Source organism: Artemia franciscana, chromosome 13 (assembly GCF_032884065.1).
Source record: "Artemia franciscana chromosome 13, ASM3288406v1, whole genome shotgun sequence".
Lineage (NCBI taxonomy): Eukaryota > Metazoa > Arthropoda > Branchiopoda > Anostraca > Artemiidae > Artemia > Artemia franciscana.
In genome coordinates this window covers 41128440-41143242 of record NC_088875.1, presented here as the reverse complement: position 1 = coordinate 41143242, position 14803 = coordinate 41128440, and the positions used below count along the sequence as shown (strand labels likewise).

The window sequence follows — 14803 nt, the reverse complement described above, 5'->3', positions numbered from 1 at the left end:
GTCCTTTGACGAAAAGTAGCGTTGAGCGTTTAACAAACCTTGGTGAATATCTCAAGGGGATAGGTGAGTCATAGAGTAAAAGCCCCAAAAAGCAAATTATATTGAAAATGTAAAAAAGAACAGAAAAAATAAAAATTCTTAAGATTGAAGGGTTGGGGGAAAGGGGGCAAGAAAAGCCCCGAACATCCATCCCTTAAGCAAATTGGCATGACTGGACCTTCAAATAGTCAGTTTCCTCTTGGAAGCAAAGACCCACAAATTTGTTGATAACTTTAACGAAGTTTTTAAAAGAATACATATTCAGGCTGAAAAATGACAAGATTATGTATTGGAGCCGTTTATAGAATTTAACGGCACTATTCCTGTATTTAATTTGCTTTTCTAATTTAGTTTTTGTTCTTTTTTTATAGGCTAAAATTTTGGGATCGATTTAACACAAAAAAGAGACACAACAAATTTTCAATGTTATTTTTTTGGGATAATTCAAAAGCTCGACCCAAGATCCAAATTGCTTTTGGGCCAAAAATTAAGGGTCTTTTAGCATCATCTTCTCTTAGAATTCAAAGACATGATTTCATAGATGACTCTTACGATTTCTTTGAGAAACTAAAAATGCAACAAAACATAAGAATGAAAAAACCATTGATCAGGTCATAAGACCAACACCATTACTGGTAGGGTCAATCAAAATTGCTTTCAGACAAAAGTAAGCTAAGGGTACATTGAAGCTTTTGATCGCTTTTAAAACTAATTTTTCCTTGTTTCTTTACAGCTTCAATTCAAATGACTATTACGTAAAAAAAGTGCGTCAAGTATCCACTCTAATTTCTCAGTAGTACCCGAGAGCTTGATTTAAACCACTAAACAAAGATGCAAAAACATAAAAATGAACCTTTTTAGCAGCAGGATCCATGACAATTTTGTCTTTGTTATAAATTACAGTTGTGATTTTGTTGCCTCTTTCTTCACGCGCTAAAACAGCGATTTCATATTTTCCAGTACAGTCTGAAGCCAACACATGATCACAGCTTGTCAGCTCTGCTTCATAAGGAGTGTTGTCAAATGTATTGACATAGGAGCGTTCTATCGCACAGATGTCTAAATGAAAAATAGTAAATTTAGTGAATTAACTTAAAAATTATAAGCATGACAATAGAAATTTTTGAATCCACTTATACAGACTTGTATAAGTGGCGTTGTGATGAACAAACGTTGTACGCCTTTAAATCCACCATACAGACTTGGAATATGAAAGTGTTCCTGATTATTTAGGGAAAAAAATCCAAAGGAAGAGGCTCTAGAAATATGATACTGGAGAACCAGAAATTACAACAATAGGCTTACCTCCAGCTCAATAAAAAATTTAAATATAATATCAACCCTCTTTAGTTAAGTAGCCTGTAACCCTGACAATAAGTTGGTAAGTCACCTAATCACTCGAGACTTAGTAAATTTACTGGAAAAGCTTACTGAAACACTACACAGCATTTTTTTAAGCTTCACCTAGCGAAAAAACGTAACTTCCTAGTTTAGCCTTTCCAGAATTCAGAATTTGTTTGGTCTCTATGGGGAAGAAGGCAAGAGGGTTGCTAAATTATCGTTGGACAGATATTTACTAGGAAAGCATGGTGGATCCTCGTAAACATTGGCCGAAACAAAAGCTCACCAATTAAAAACTTCATCAGTGTACTCATTTAAAATAAAAAAAACTGATAATGTTTGTGTATTATAAGTTATAGGAAAACTAACAGCAAGATTTTTTCTTTATCTGGATTTCTAGCTTCATTGGATAAGAATTTGCAACATAAATACAGGCCGTTTCAAAGTAGCCTAGTCTGTAAAATTATATGGTAGCATTTGTTTCAGAAAGGAAGATGATTATGTTACACTTGTATCTAAACTTAAGACTTTAAAGCGTCTTATATATCTGTTGAAATTGAATATCCTAGCGGAGTGATAATAATAATAAATTTCTTTTTGAAATTACTCAATTTGTCAAATCTTGCTTAAAATTACATTTTTTTTTTCAACATGATTTCTAGTTTTCTGGCAAATATCTTTAAAGTAATTGTTTTATTATTGAATTTTCATAAGAAATTACCATTCAGTTTACCTAAGAAATCACTAAAATTAAGGTCAGGTTTTTTGTACCCGCATCAGGCTTCTTTTGATAAAAAGCAGGGTACGAAGCTGCTCATTTTGGTACCCAAGAAAATTAAAGGTATCAAAGACCGGGAATGCCGAGTAATATTTCCGACTCTTAGAAAAATAAATAGGGTAGTATTGACAGCATGCCAGTACCACTAAAGGACACAGGGTACCGGTGGCTAGTTTTGGTGCTCAAGAAATTAAAAAATTAAAATAGATGGTATGACTGTATCTCCCATAAGTCCACAACAGAGTAGCAGTTGGATTATTGATCGCTAATACCATTTTGTAAGGAGAGGAAAATGATTTGGGACGAATTTCTGTTTATGTAATATCTCTTTTCCTCCTTCTTCTAGAACCAAAAATATACTGCTATGAAAATTAAAGATTTATTTTTCTAAAACGTAACAACCTCTCCCCTACCTTGTATACAAGAAGATACTCTTATATAATCTATTTTATTTGTTGTGTTTCCTACGGTGAGAGATTTAGGAAGTTAATATTCCAGTTTTAGATGACTTTGGGTCTAAAAATTAGCAAGCTACTACCCAGATTTCAGTTTCTGAGGAGCACTAGTCCATATACTGCAGATTGATTTCAGTCAGAACCCTAAAAACCATAATTGGCGGAAAGCTATCTCATAATTTCTACCTGAAAATGACCCAGGTTGATGGTTTAACTGTGAGTAGGCACTTACCAACAGTGTTCAGCATGTTTGGAAGTAATGGTAGGCGAATATTAATTGGTAAGACAGTTCTAGAGATCCATCCAAGAGGAACGCCGTTAAAGAAAACATTGGAGCGTGGAGTGAAAAATTGGATATTTGCTTTTGTTCTGTCAATAGGCTCTAGTTCAGCAACAACCTGAAATGAAAACGAATATTTGCAGGAGTTACAATACTTTACTAGCTACATTGCAAGACTTCCATTAAACCCCTCCATAAGATAAGTGATAAGAATAAGTGTGGTAATTAGTACTTAGTCTAATGGTACTTTCTAGACATAGAGATACTGTATCTAAAGTTTCAGGGGAATGACAGTATGGTTTAGTAAGGTGAGAGGATACCTCAACCAATTTTTCATTCTTAGATTAATAATTGAAAAGTACTTCAGTCATGAAACCCATTTAATTCTTAGTTTCTGATATTGTTAGCAAGCGTTTGATTAAGCTAATGGTTGAGCTTTAGTCAAGGTCCCATCCGTGTATGGTATACCAGATAGATAAATTGAAGGGATTAGAGCGATGTATCAGAATAAAATTGCTACAGTTAAGGTAGGAAATGAGGTTAGTGGCTGGTTTCGTATTAAATAAGGAGTTGATCAGGGTTGTTTTCTATCCCCCTTCATATTAATCATTTTAATAGATTTCGTTCTAAGGAGCACAGCAAAGGCAATTGGAGAACACAGAATTAATTGAGGATGTAAAACTCTCCTAAACTCAAATTATGCTGATGGTTTCACAACTGTAGATGAAAATGTTAGCAACACGAATAATTTTTGGAGGTTCTGAGACTAAAGGGTGCAAGAATAAGATCGAAAATTAATGTTAAGAAGACTAAGTCACTAAGACTAGGAATAAGTGAAGGTGAGAGATGATTCTGGGAAGTAAGAAGATCAATAAAGTGGAAAGCTTCACTTACCTAGGTAGTATTATTAGTAACGATTCTGGGTGGAGTGAAAATGTTAGAAGTAAAATAGCCAAGGCTCAGGGTATTTTTTCACAGTTGTAGGAAGATAAGCTTGCAAGTTAAGATTAAGATATTGGGAGCTTAAGTGACGAGAATGGTCAAGTGTGGTTCTCAAGCATAGGCTCTCTGAAAGAAGTAGAAGAATTTTCTATATGTTTTCCAGAGACAATGCCTACGACTTGTTTTTGGTACCGTTGGACTGACCGCATCTCCAACAGTAAGTTGTAGGCAAAATTTTTTTCCATCTCATCTTCTAGAGCTATAATGAGAGAAAGGTTTAAATTGCTAGGACATTTTATGCTGATTAAGGATGAGAGATCACCAAAAATCATACTTGGTTACCAACCATCTAAGGTCAAACAAAATGAAGGTCATCCATGAATGGTGTGATAGGATTTTGTAAGGAAAGATTTAAGGGAAATACTTTGGAGGGTGTAAAGAAACAGCTTTTGAATAGATTAGGACGGAGGAAGAGCGTACGCAGCTATGTTGGCCTCAGGAAGCTTGTTGTAAGAGTGAGTTGTTAGTAATAGAAGTACATGTGCTGTTTTCAACTGTCTCCTTTGCAGCAATACTAGGCGCAACATCTATAAGTCACTGCACATTTAAGCTGCATGTTGATAATAGGTTAATTGAAAACAAATGCAACTACTCGAAACAGTGTGCACAGGATGGGCTTCGATCTTCAACTCCTATTTACGCATACAACCTATGTCAGATCTATCCTGGAGCATTCCTTTCTTCTGTGGGGCCCATAAACCCAGAACACGGCTTATTTGTCAGCGGATTTAGAGGATGTTCAAAAAAGTGCAACTAAAATAAAGCTGGAACCCTGCTCAAAAAATTAAGAAATTATTCTTCGGTTCTTTAAATTGCCCATTTTGTTCGATCGAAGAAATAATCTAATAGCAAAATTCAGAAAAGTAACGCCGTAGGAAAACAGTCATATTGCAATCTAAGCAAGTCTAAACCTATTGTGTAGTTGACTTATTTTCTATTTGTGTTATGATTGGTTACTATGCTTTATTCATACAAGTCTATTACCCGTTGATTATTTGCTATACTATTACTGTTCGGTGGTTTGTTAGGTGTTTTTTTTGCTCTCCTCTCCAAGTTATGCTGTAAATTTTCTTTTTTATTCATTTTTTAGCGCTGATATGTATTTATCCAAACCATGTGTATTGCTTTTATTCAGCTGAATGGAAAAAGCCTGGATCTAGATTGCTATCTTGTTGAGATTACTCATTCGCTTAGAGTAGCTGCCTCAGTGGCAGCACCATCTTAGGTTATCTTATATTAATAATACTAGCATACCGAAAAAGGGTTAGAGCGATGACCCAGAACTTCAACTTGCGAAGAACCATCCCAAGTTAGGGTTAAAAATATGGGGGGATTGTGATCGTTCCAGATCTGGTTTAAATTTCAGGATCCTTAAATCGACTAAAAAAAGATTACCACAAAGCTGTACCGCTCTTCAAAAGAAGGTAGCTATCTACTCTACCTCGTTATATCCGGAATAATCCGCAGTTATTGTGGAGCAAAGTATCAAAGTTCACTTCTTTGTTTTGTTCACATGTTACCACATGAGATAACACTTCTCCTTCTCTGACAGCCCTCCACCACTGGACACTATTTTTCGGCATATTTTTCTTCATCATTTTCTCGACCAGATCATAGCCGGAAGTTTGTTTCTATCACGCCATTGGCAGCTCTTACACTAATTTGTCTCCTTAACAAAGTCTTAGATCTTAGTTCTGGTGGACTGCAAACTGAACATTCGACTTATAGTACCTCTAAACTAGTTGAACATGTGGCGTTATTTTTCCAAGCTTGAGCTCCGCAGCAATTCTTACCGACTTCACTAGGCGAGGGCATCCTGACGTGCGTCACAAAAAAGAATAAAGACACTACTAAGGACTATTTGAAAAGACTATTCTCTTGAAAGTCTTGAAAAGGTATGATCATGGAGAGCATCAGTTTGGCTTTTCGCCGGTCTTGGTGTTGGAAATAAATGCACTGTTTTCGTGTCTATTTTGGAGAGACATGAGATAATGAAGAAACTTTTATATATTTGTGCAATAGATAGGCATTTGATTCCTATACTCCCAAGCTATTTCAGCAGTTTGAGGAGCGTAGTAAACCCATTCGTTTGTGCCCCCTCTGGCAATGATATCAAAACTCTTCTATACATGTCTGCAACGAATATCTTTATTGCAACCGAATTTCTGTGTGTCACGGAGTAAAACAGGGGTCAGTGTTAAGTCCAGCAATATTTAACAATGCCATCCGCTATGAAACCCACAGAATACTACATTTTACTACCGAGCTACATTTTATTATCCATTGACGTGATTCATCTTTTGTACGCAGATGACCTTCTCCTCTTGTCTAAAAACTTGCAATCACTGCATGCTGCTGTGAATAGCCTGTTTGCCGGATTGTTTGACATCGGGCTGTCAATAAATTCTGCTAAAACCAAATTTTTCGTTTTTGGTTGTCGTTATCGCCTCGATTCAAAACTTCAGGTTGGACCCGCCCTACTTTCTGCCCCTGCATCACTTAAGCACCTCAGGATTGCATTCGGGACCTCGATGCGTGCAACATGGTCATTAGCAAACAGTGTGTTGAGAGAAGTTAAGAAAGTCCTATGGACTTCACTCAAGAGTTTAAGGCCAATTTGAAAAAAAAAAAAAAAAAAAAAAAAAAAAAAAAAAAAAAAAAAACGCTTTGTCGGGTCTATAGCTCATTTTTTGCCCCATGTGTTTTTTCTGGTGCCATTATGGAAGTTTTTTACCATCTCAGATCGTCAACAAATTCGGACTGTCTTTTTCAAATTTTGTTATTCTTTTCTCCCTGTTCCTATCTGGTCTCGTAACAGTAATCTCCAAACTTTAAAAAGTTTTTGAGATGTGATAAGGTGAATGTATTAGTAGACAGATTCAGACAGCTATCAGAGTTAATCTAGACTTTATGTTGGTCTATATTAATATTTTTATAGCCGATCAGTGTATTTCTATTGTTTGGGAGGATAAGGGGTTTCTTATTATTTACGATTATTTCTTGTTTTTCATTTTACCTTACTCCATACTCCTCTTAGTGCATTACTGTTTTGTGCAGAGGTTTCAGATGTATTATTATTATTGTTTTTAAACTCCTTCGTTCGAAGGATTTAAAATGATCGACAATCGACAATAATCGACAATTAACCAACAGTTTAACCGACAATAAGAACCTGTCTTTCAGAATATTGCCTAGAAAGAGTACTTACCTTAATTTTGTGCTTTTCATTCTTGACGTTAACATTTTCAGATAAGTGGCGGTATCCAATGTACTTCAGCAGATTTTCGACTTGACTAGTTATATTTTTCACTGTATCAGACGGCTAAAAAACATATCATATTCAGTTGATTTCCATTGAATTCAAAGATTATTTGTCTCAGAATTTTCTTCCTGACTAGGAAATACTTAAAGTATCAAGGACAGTGACATCTAAATAATTTTGAGAATTGTACAGCCATGAACATCTTAAAAATTAAAAAAAAAATCAAAAATTTAATGTGTGTGAAATAGGTCTATGGGTAGTTAAGCAGTCTTTGATAGCAACGGGTGCCAAATTCAAAAAAGAAACATAGGTGAAAAATTACCACCTATAAGCTAAAAACACATGGCACCAAAAAAAAATAAAAAGGTGTAGCTTTACTTTGACATCGTTCTTGTCTTCGGGAACCAATAGATTGCTAATATTTGAATTTTTATGGATGAAAAGCAATATCAAATTTAACTACTTAGTTTTAACGTGGAAACATTGACGAATTTTGAAACAAACTAATAAAAATATTAGAAATTCTAGGTTTTCAGGTGCGAATAGACCTAAGGTTGACGCAGGGGTAAAAACATATTTTATTTTATGTCCTCGGTATTTAACAAATTTTGACATATTTAGACAATTAAGTCGGACTTTGCTCTGTTTGCCTTACTAATAGCTTTTACAAAAAAGTGGAAATCTTTTTTTTTCGTCATGTTGATCATGATGACAATGGTTAAAGTATAGCGTAATTTCTAATTTCTCTTCTATTATGAGCTGCATCGCAAAACAAAAATTAAAAAGACCTGAGTACACAAGCGCATATCGTCGTTTTGCATTGTCATTTCATTATTTTTGTTTTAAGTTGAATAATATCAAACAACCGTAATTTTTGCTTAGAAAGTATTAAAGAAAATAAGTAGTTTGTTTTCTTTGGACCTGAATCCTACCGTTGACCAAAAGATTTCTCCTAGGTAAAGGGTGGCACGTCGTAGGGTGGTTTTGTTAATTAACTAACATTGCAACCTTTTTTTGTATTATGTCTTTCACTGACTAAATCGCAAACATATTTTAACTAAAACAAAAAACAAAAACTTGTCAGGATGTTAGTCAATATAGCATTGGAGAAGATAGCCCACAAATTGCTCACTAATTTTTCTGAATTTTTTCCCTTGCTCATTGGCTCACAATACGTATCTGATGTACTTTATTTCTTCAATTTTAATAAAATGGTTATGAGAGCGAGTGAGAGAGAGGGGGAGAGAGAGAGAGAGAGAGAGAGAGGGAGAGAGAGAGAGAGAGAGAGAGAGAGAGAGAGAGAGAGAGAGAGAGAGAGAGAGAGAGAGAGAGAGAGAGAGAGAGAGAGAGAGAGAGAGAGAGAGAGAGAGCAACCTGAAATAATTACTTACCATTGATGGGTAATCAAACTCAATTTCGTACATATTTAAATCGGATGCCTGTTTTCTTGCCTCTTCACATACTTCTGAAGCGACATAGATATTTCTTTCAGTTTCTAGCTTCTTGCACAAAACAGCTTCTGGTGACGATTTTGCATAAGCCACTTGTTCGTATGTTTGACTCATCTTACCTTCAATTGAGTAAGTTTTTCTGTTTTCACAGTTTGAACCTTGACCAAGAGATATACTAAACGATGTTGCAAGGTCAGCCTCGAGTAGATAACCTCTTTCAAGTGATGTCAACTTGGGCCAGTTAATCTCAGCATCAATGCATGTCTTACTACCTGGAGTCTTAGAACCGGATGAACGAGGTTGAATATGGATTGATCCCTTCTGAACTAGCCCAAGACCACCTTTTCCAAAAGTGATGGAAGCTTCGTACTTCTTGGTTGGTATTCCTATTAGTGTAACGCTTGCATCAACAGTCATTGCTTGACCACCAACAGTGGACTCAAAAACAGACATAAGATTTTCAAGTTTTGATTCATCCAGCTTCCCATAGATAGTTTCAACTTGCTCTCTTTCAGATGGACGAATGCTTTTCTCAGTTCTAGTACCACTTCGAATGACAGTGACATCTTCACTTACAGGTTGAGCAGCAACAGCTGAAAATATATGGTATTTAAGGTTAAAGTGAACAGCTTTTTTCAACAATAATGGTAATTATTACAAGTACAAAGCCAATACGAATCAAAGGTAAGCTGACGGGTATGTCTACTGGGTATGAATATCCGTTAATAACTGGCCTTTAGAACAAAATACCTTTCATATAACAAAAATCTAAATAATACGTAAAATTTGATTTTTTTTTCAGTAATGTAGTTATTATTGCTACAAAAACAATTCAAATCAGGGGCATACCAACCGGCATGTCCCTGAGAACATCTGTTATCACAAAAAGTCTCTCGCGAAACCAGAAGTACCAATAGAAAGGGGGCATCAGGGTATAAATTACTTCACACCTGGATTTAAAAATACATTTTTGGTATTTTCTTTGATAAAAGTAAAAAAAAAAATGCCCCCTTCCTTAGATATACATTTTAATACATATAATACATTTAATACATTTAAATACATTTTTTGCACCCCGACTTAACAAAAATGAAAGAACTCTCCTATATTTTCATGAAGTCTCAGCTACAGCCCTACATTTTCATAAGAATTAACAAAAATTTTGATATCCCATTTCAATTGCATGCAATTTCATAAAAACACATAAGATAGGGGAAGGTGGATGAAAAAAAAAAATTAACTTGTATGTTTGCAAGACAAATATGTCGGGTTTGATATATTTATATTAAAAAAAGTACAACACAAAAAAAACTACATACTGAAAAAGTAGCAGTCTGTTCACTTTAAAGTTTCAATTTTTAGTCTTTTGTTTATTAGCTTCACTTCCAAAAGCTGTTCAAACGTACTTTTTTTACTTATTTTGTATAAATTTATATTAGGAGAGTCAAAATTATTACCAAAATTTCTAAGTAAAATTAAAAATCTAAGAACTTGTTAAAAGAGGCTGTTTTAATAGGCCTGTCATCACCCAGTTATTTAAAGAACAGTCATGTAATATTGTCCCGTGAATGGTAGGGAGCTTTCCAATCTTCGAATTCTGTCAGATATAAAAAAAGAGTCACTTATCGCGTTGGCTTAGTGAAGCAACATGGGGCTGGAGACATAAAATGTGGTGAGAAGACATGGGGAATTTTGCTACTAAATACGTAAATAAATAACTTTATTTAAGCGAAAATGTGATTTTTAATCACAAGATTTGAATATAATTATAGGCAGCGCAATAGCGCTGCCTAAGTAAAGAGCGATGTGGGTACAATGTATTATTATTTTTATTGGTTTATACCAGGGCACTTTCTATCGAAGGAATTGTCGTATAAAATTCGAAAAGGGCTCATTCGAATAGATATTGAAGGGGCTAGTGTCATTTCTAATAATCAAAAGAAATCGGAGGGCAACTAATCCTCCTCCCACGCCAACCACTTCCCGAAACACGTCTAATCAGAATTTTGAGATAGCCATTTTGTTCAAAGTAGTTGAAAGGTCCATAAATTATGTGTTTGAGGATGACCATCCCCCCACATCTCTCAGGGAAAGGGTAAAAAATTATGATTGGATGGGTTTGGGGAAATTGTGGATGTGGGAAAATGGTTAGTTGCCCTCCAATCACTTTTGACTATTGAAAAGTGCAACAGCCCTTTCAATGTCCAATCGAATAAGCTCTTTTTGAAGTTTCTAAGACAATAAATGGCCATGTCAAAATTTCTATCAGATTTATTTTGTGAAAAAACGAGGTGTGGGAGGGGGGTCCATCCTCTGGTCACCTCGAATCTCAAAAATGGCACTAAAACTTCTGATTAGCAATCCAATGAGCCCCCTCTGAAGTTTATGCGATCACCCTTTTCACATATACCTTATATGCTCCCTGGGCATAACTTACAACCTTTGCTCTAAGGGCTTTGGGAAGGTTGTCATCCTCAAAGACATATTTTGTGGATCGTTCAATTACGGTGAAGAAAATGGATATCTCAAAATTTTTGATTGGATGTGTTTGGAGAAACGGTGGTCGAGGTAGGGGGATTAGTTGCCCTCCAATTACTTTTGATGATTAAAAGGGCACTAACCCTTTCAGTTTCCAATCAAATAAGCTCTTCAAAGTTCCTAAGACAAAAAATGGCCACATCGAAATTTCTTTCAGATGCATGTCGGGTAAAATACGAAGTGTTGGGGGGGGGGGGGTATCCACCCTCTGATCCCTCTGAGTCTTAAATAATACACTAGAACTTCTGATTACCAATCCAATGGGCCTCCTCTGAAATTTGTACGATCACCCTTTCTATATGCACCTTATATGCCCCAGTTCATAACTTACAACTCTTGCCCTGAGGCCTCTGGTGGTTGTCATCCTCAAATGCATAATTTCCAGACCCTTCAGTTACTTTGAAACAAAATGGCTATCTCGAAATTTCGATTGGATGTGTTCGTAGAATTGGTGGGCGTGGGAAGTGGGTTTTTTAACCTTCAATACCTTTTCTGAGTCTTAAAAAGGACACTAGAACATCTGATTTCCAGTCAAATGAGCCGATTCCAGAGTTTTTAGGTCACCCTTTCTATATATGCCTTGTATACCCCCAGGGCTACAAATACAACCCTTACCCTGAGGGCTGTGAGGGGGGGGGGTCACTCTCCAAGACATAGTTTTTTCACCTTTTAACTACGTTGAACAAAATGGTCATACTAAAATTATGATTGGATGTGTTTGGGGAAATGGTGGGCGTGGGTGGGAGCTAGTTGCCCTCCAATCACTTTTGACTCTAACAAGGCCAATAGTCCTTTCAATGTCCAATCGAATGAGCTCTTTTCGATGTTTCTAAGGCAATAAATGACCATTTCAAAATTTCTTTCAGATACATCTTTCGAAAATACGAGGTGTGTGTGTGTGTGTGGGGGGGGGGGGTATCCATCCTCAAATCAATCTGAATCTGATTTAGGACACTAAAAATACTGATTAGCAATTCAATGAGCCCCATCTAAATTTAATGCGACCTTGACTTAATTGACTTGTTTAACTTAAAGGTCTTGCTTGGCAGTGTCGCCAGCGTAGAGGGAATCAGACGTTAGCGCTGTTAGTCGTCTCCAGAATAGCCTGTTTTGGGCAAGGGTAGAGGCTTCGCTGAAGTCAATGCCCCACGCTGTGAGTCGATCGCGGGTAATATCCACCCATTTGGGGTGTTTCTAGCCGTTTGCAGTTGGATCGGAGTCGAATATGAGTCGGACCGGTGTTTCAGTGGATAGGCGAAGTAAATGACCGTACCAACGCAGCGAGCGGGACTCAAACTGTTCGGACAGGGGTGGTAATTTAAAGAACCGGAGGATATCTTTGTTACGTACCCTGTGAAGCCACCTAACGTTTTAGATTTTGTGGAGTATTTTTATCCGGACAGCATCCGCCTTTATCATCTGCGACTGAGTCAAAGGCCAAGTCTCTGACGAGCACAAGACAGCACTTGCTACCGAGCAGAGTAGATACGAGCTTTTTTGAGACGGCTTACGTGGAGTATGTGGAATGCAGGTGGCTGAAAACGACGTTCGTCTTTGCCACCCTTGCTGATATCTCTGCATCTAGATTTCCGCTTGAGCAGACAATCGAACCAAGGTAAATGAACTGCTTGACTATATCAACATCTTGGACACATACTTCTATAGTTGTCAAGGGTGCTGCATGGTGTCTTGTCCACAGGCAATATTTTGGTCTTGGTCCAGTTTACATTTTAACCAAGTTTTTCTTCCAAGGTTTTCAAGCAGATGCTGGCGTTTCCAGGGCAGTTTTGATGTCAGTGACATTTTTGCATACCAATGCAACATTGTCAGCGAAATCAACATCTGACAGAACTATTCCAGCAAAATCGATAACAAAAGGCTGCACCAGCAGTGTTTTGTTGGGAACATGGTCCTTGACACAGTTGAAGAGTTCGGGAGCAGCAGCGCAGCCTCGCCGAGCACCGTTTCTAATTTGAAAATATGATGAGAGGTGGTCATTTACAATGACAGCACTTTCAGTTTAATTCAGCAACATTCACATTAAGCACATTATTTAATACACATTGTTTAATATACACATTAATACACATTAAGCACATTGTTTAATTAAGCACATTCAGTTTAGCAGCGCAGCCTCGCCGAGCACCGTTTCTTATTTGAAAATATGATGAGAGGTGGTCATTTACAATGACATCACTTTCAGTTTAATTGTTTAATTTCTCGAACAGATTGACTATTTCCTTAGGTACACGAGCAGATTGAAGGATCAGCCACGGGAACTGTCTGTCGACTGTGTCGAAAGCAGATCGAAAATTGACGAAGGTAATTTATGCCTTCGTCTTATATTCTAGAATTTTCTCTATCAGCTTTCTAATTGTATGGATTTGCTCAGTAGTGGACCAACCCGGCATGAACCCAGTTTGCAAGTGGTAACGTAGGAGATGGAGGTACTTTATTACCCGCTTGAGGAGCTGCATGTCGAAGAGTTTGCCGGGTACCAAGAGCAGAGCTATTTCACGATAGTTTTTACATTCTACTTTACTTCCTTTCCTCTTATAGACTGGTACAAGTAAGCTTGTCTTCCAGTCTGATTGTATCATTCAGGGTACTACACAGTATTAAACAGCACTAATGTCCAGAGGGTTTGGATGGATCGTCATTTTAAAGGAGTTCTAATGTCAGGCCACATACTCCTGGCGCTTTGTTGTTCTTCAGCTTTCGTACTGCAGCTTTAATTTCTTCTGCTGTAAAGTAAGTGGCATCGGGGACAGGTGTAGCATTGTCAGCAGCAGGAGTAATCTGCTCGTCGATTTAGGTTTGGTTAGTCTGAGTTTTATAGCTTCTCGAATTGGTGTTCCCACTGGTGGACACTGTGATTGACCGTAAATATTCTTGCCACTAGCAATACGAAGATATGATGTAGTTTAGCATTCTCTCTCCGTTGTCGTTTTGGTTATCTACTGTTACGGGTCCAACAGCGAAATCCCACAGGCCAAACTCATTTGAAATGCTAGTATTCATATCTCCTAGAAAAACGAGGTAGTCATGGAGAGGTACTGACGAGAGCTCACAACTTAAAAGGGTATTGAAGTTATCCTTATCTTCTTCCTTGGCTTCATTTGTGGGGGCGTAACAGGTGATGATGGTTATTGTTCCATGTTTACCATCGAGCCTTGCTCTCAGGAGCTTGGGTGTTACTGGTGCGAATGACATGAAAGCCTCGCGTGCGGCTCTGTTCAGCACTAGGCCAACACCTCCTAGTTTCTGGTGACCAACAGACTAGAGTCATGAGCGCCTTTCACCAATGTACTCCTCACCATCATTAGATAGATGTGTTTCAGTGATTCCAGCAGTTGTAACTTTATATATTTTTTTTTAATTCTTTGGCTAATAGAAGCTTTGAACCGGGTTGGTTCAGTGTCAGAACATTCCAGGTGGCCACACTGATGCCACTGTGGCCATTACTATTCTGAGGGAATTGTCCATGGGTGGTCCAGGGTCGATAAGGGGTTTGAGCTGATATGTCTGAGGCTGGATTTCTAGTTCCATTCGTAGCGGAATGAAAATAGAAGTTTCAGGAGGATGATTGCCAACCCAACCGTCCCTAGGTGCATTTGGTTCTCCATTGGCTAGGCAGATATCCAGAGGCATGTGGAG

At 37.3% G+C, this 14803-nt stretch overlaps 1 protein-coding gene across 1 annotated transcript in view; it reads right to left on the bottom strand.

The window, feature by feature from the left end:
- LOC136034936 (vitellogenin-2-like) overlaps positions 1-14803 on the bottom strand; it is a 98591-nt gene that overhangs the window by 9008 nt on the left and 74780 nt on the right. Inside the window, exons 24-27 of the mRNA XM_065716470.1 lie at positions 8549-9201; positions 7104-7217; positions 2846-3011; positions 893-1098 (exon numbers count right to left, since the gene is read on the bottom strand). Of these exons, the coding sequence (XP_065572542.1) occupies positions 893-1098; positions 2846-3011; positions 7104-7217; positions 8549-9201 (1139 nt within the window). The remainder of the gene's footprint in view (positions 1-892; positions 1099-2845; positions 3012-7103; positions 7218-8548; positions 9202-14803) is intronic.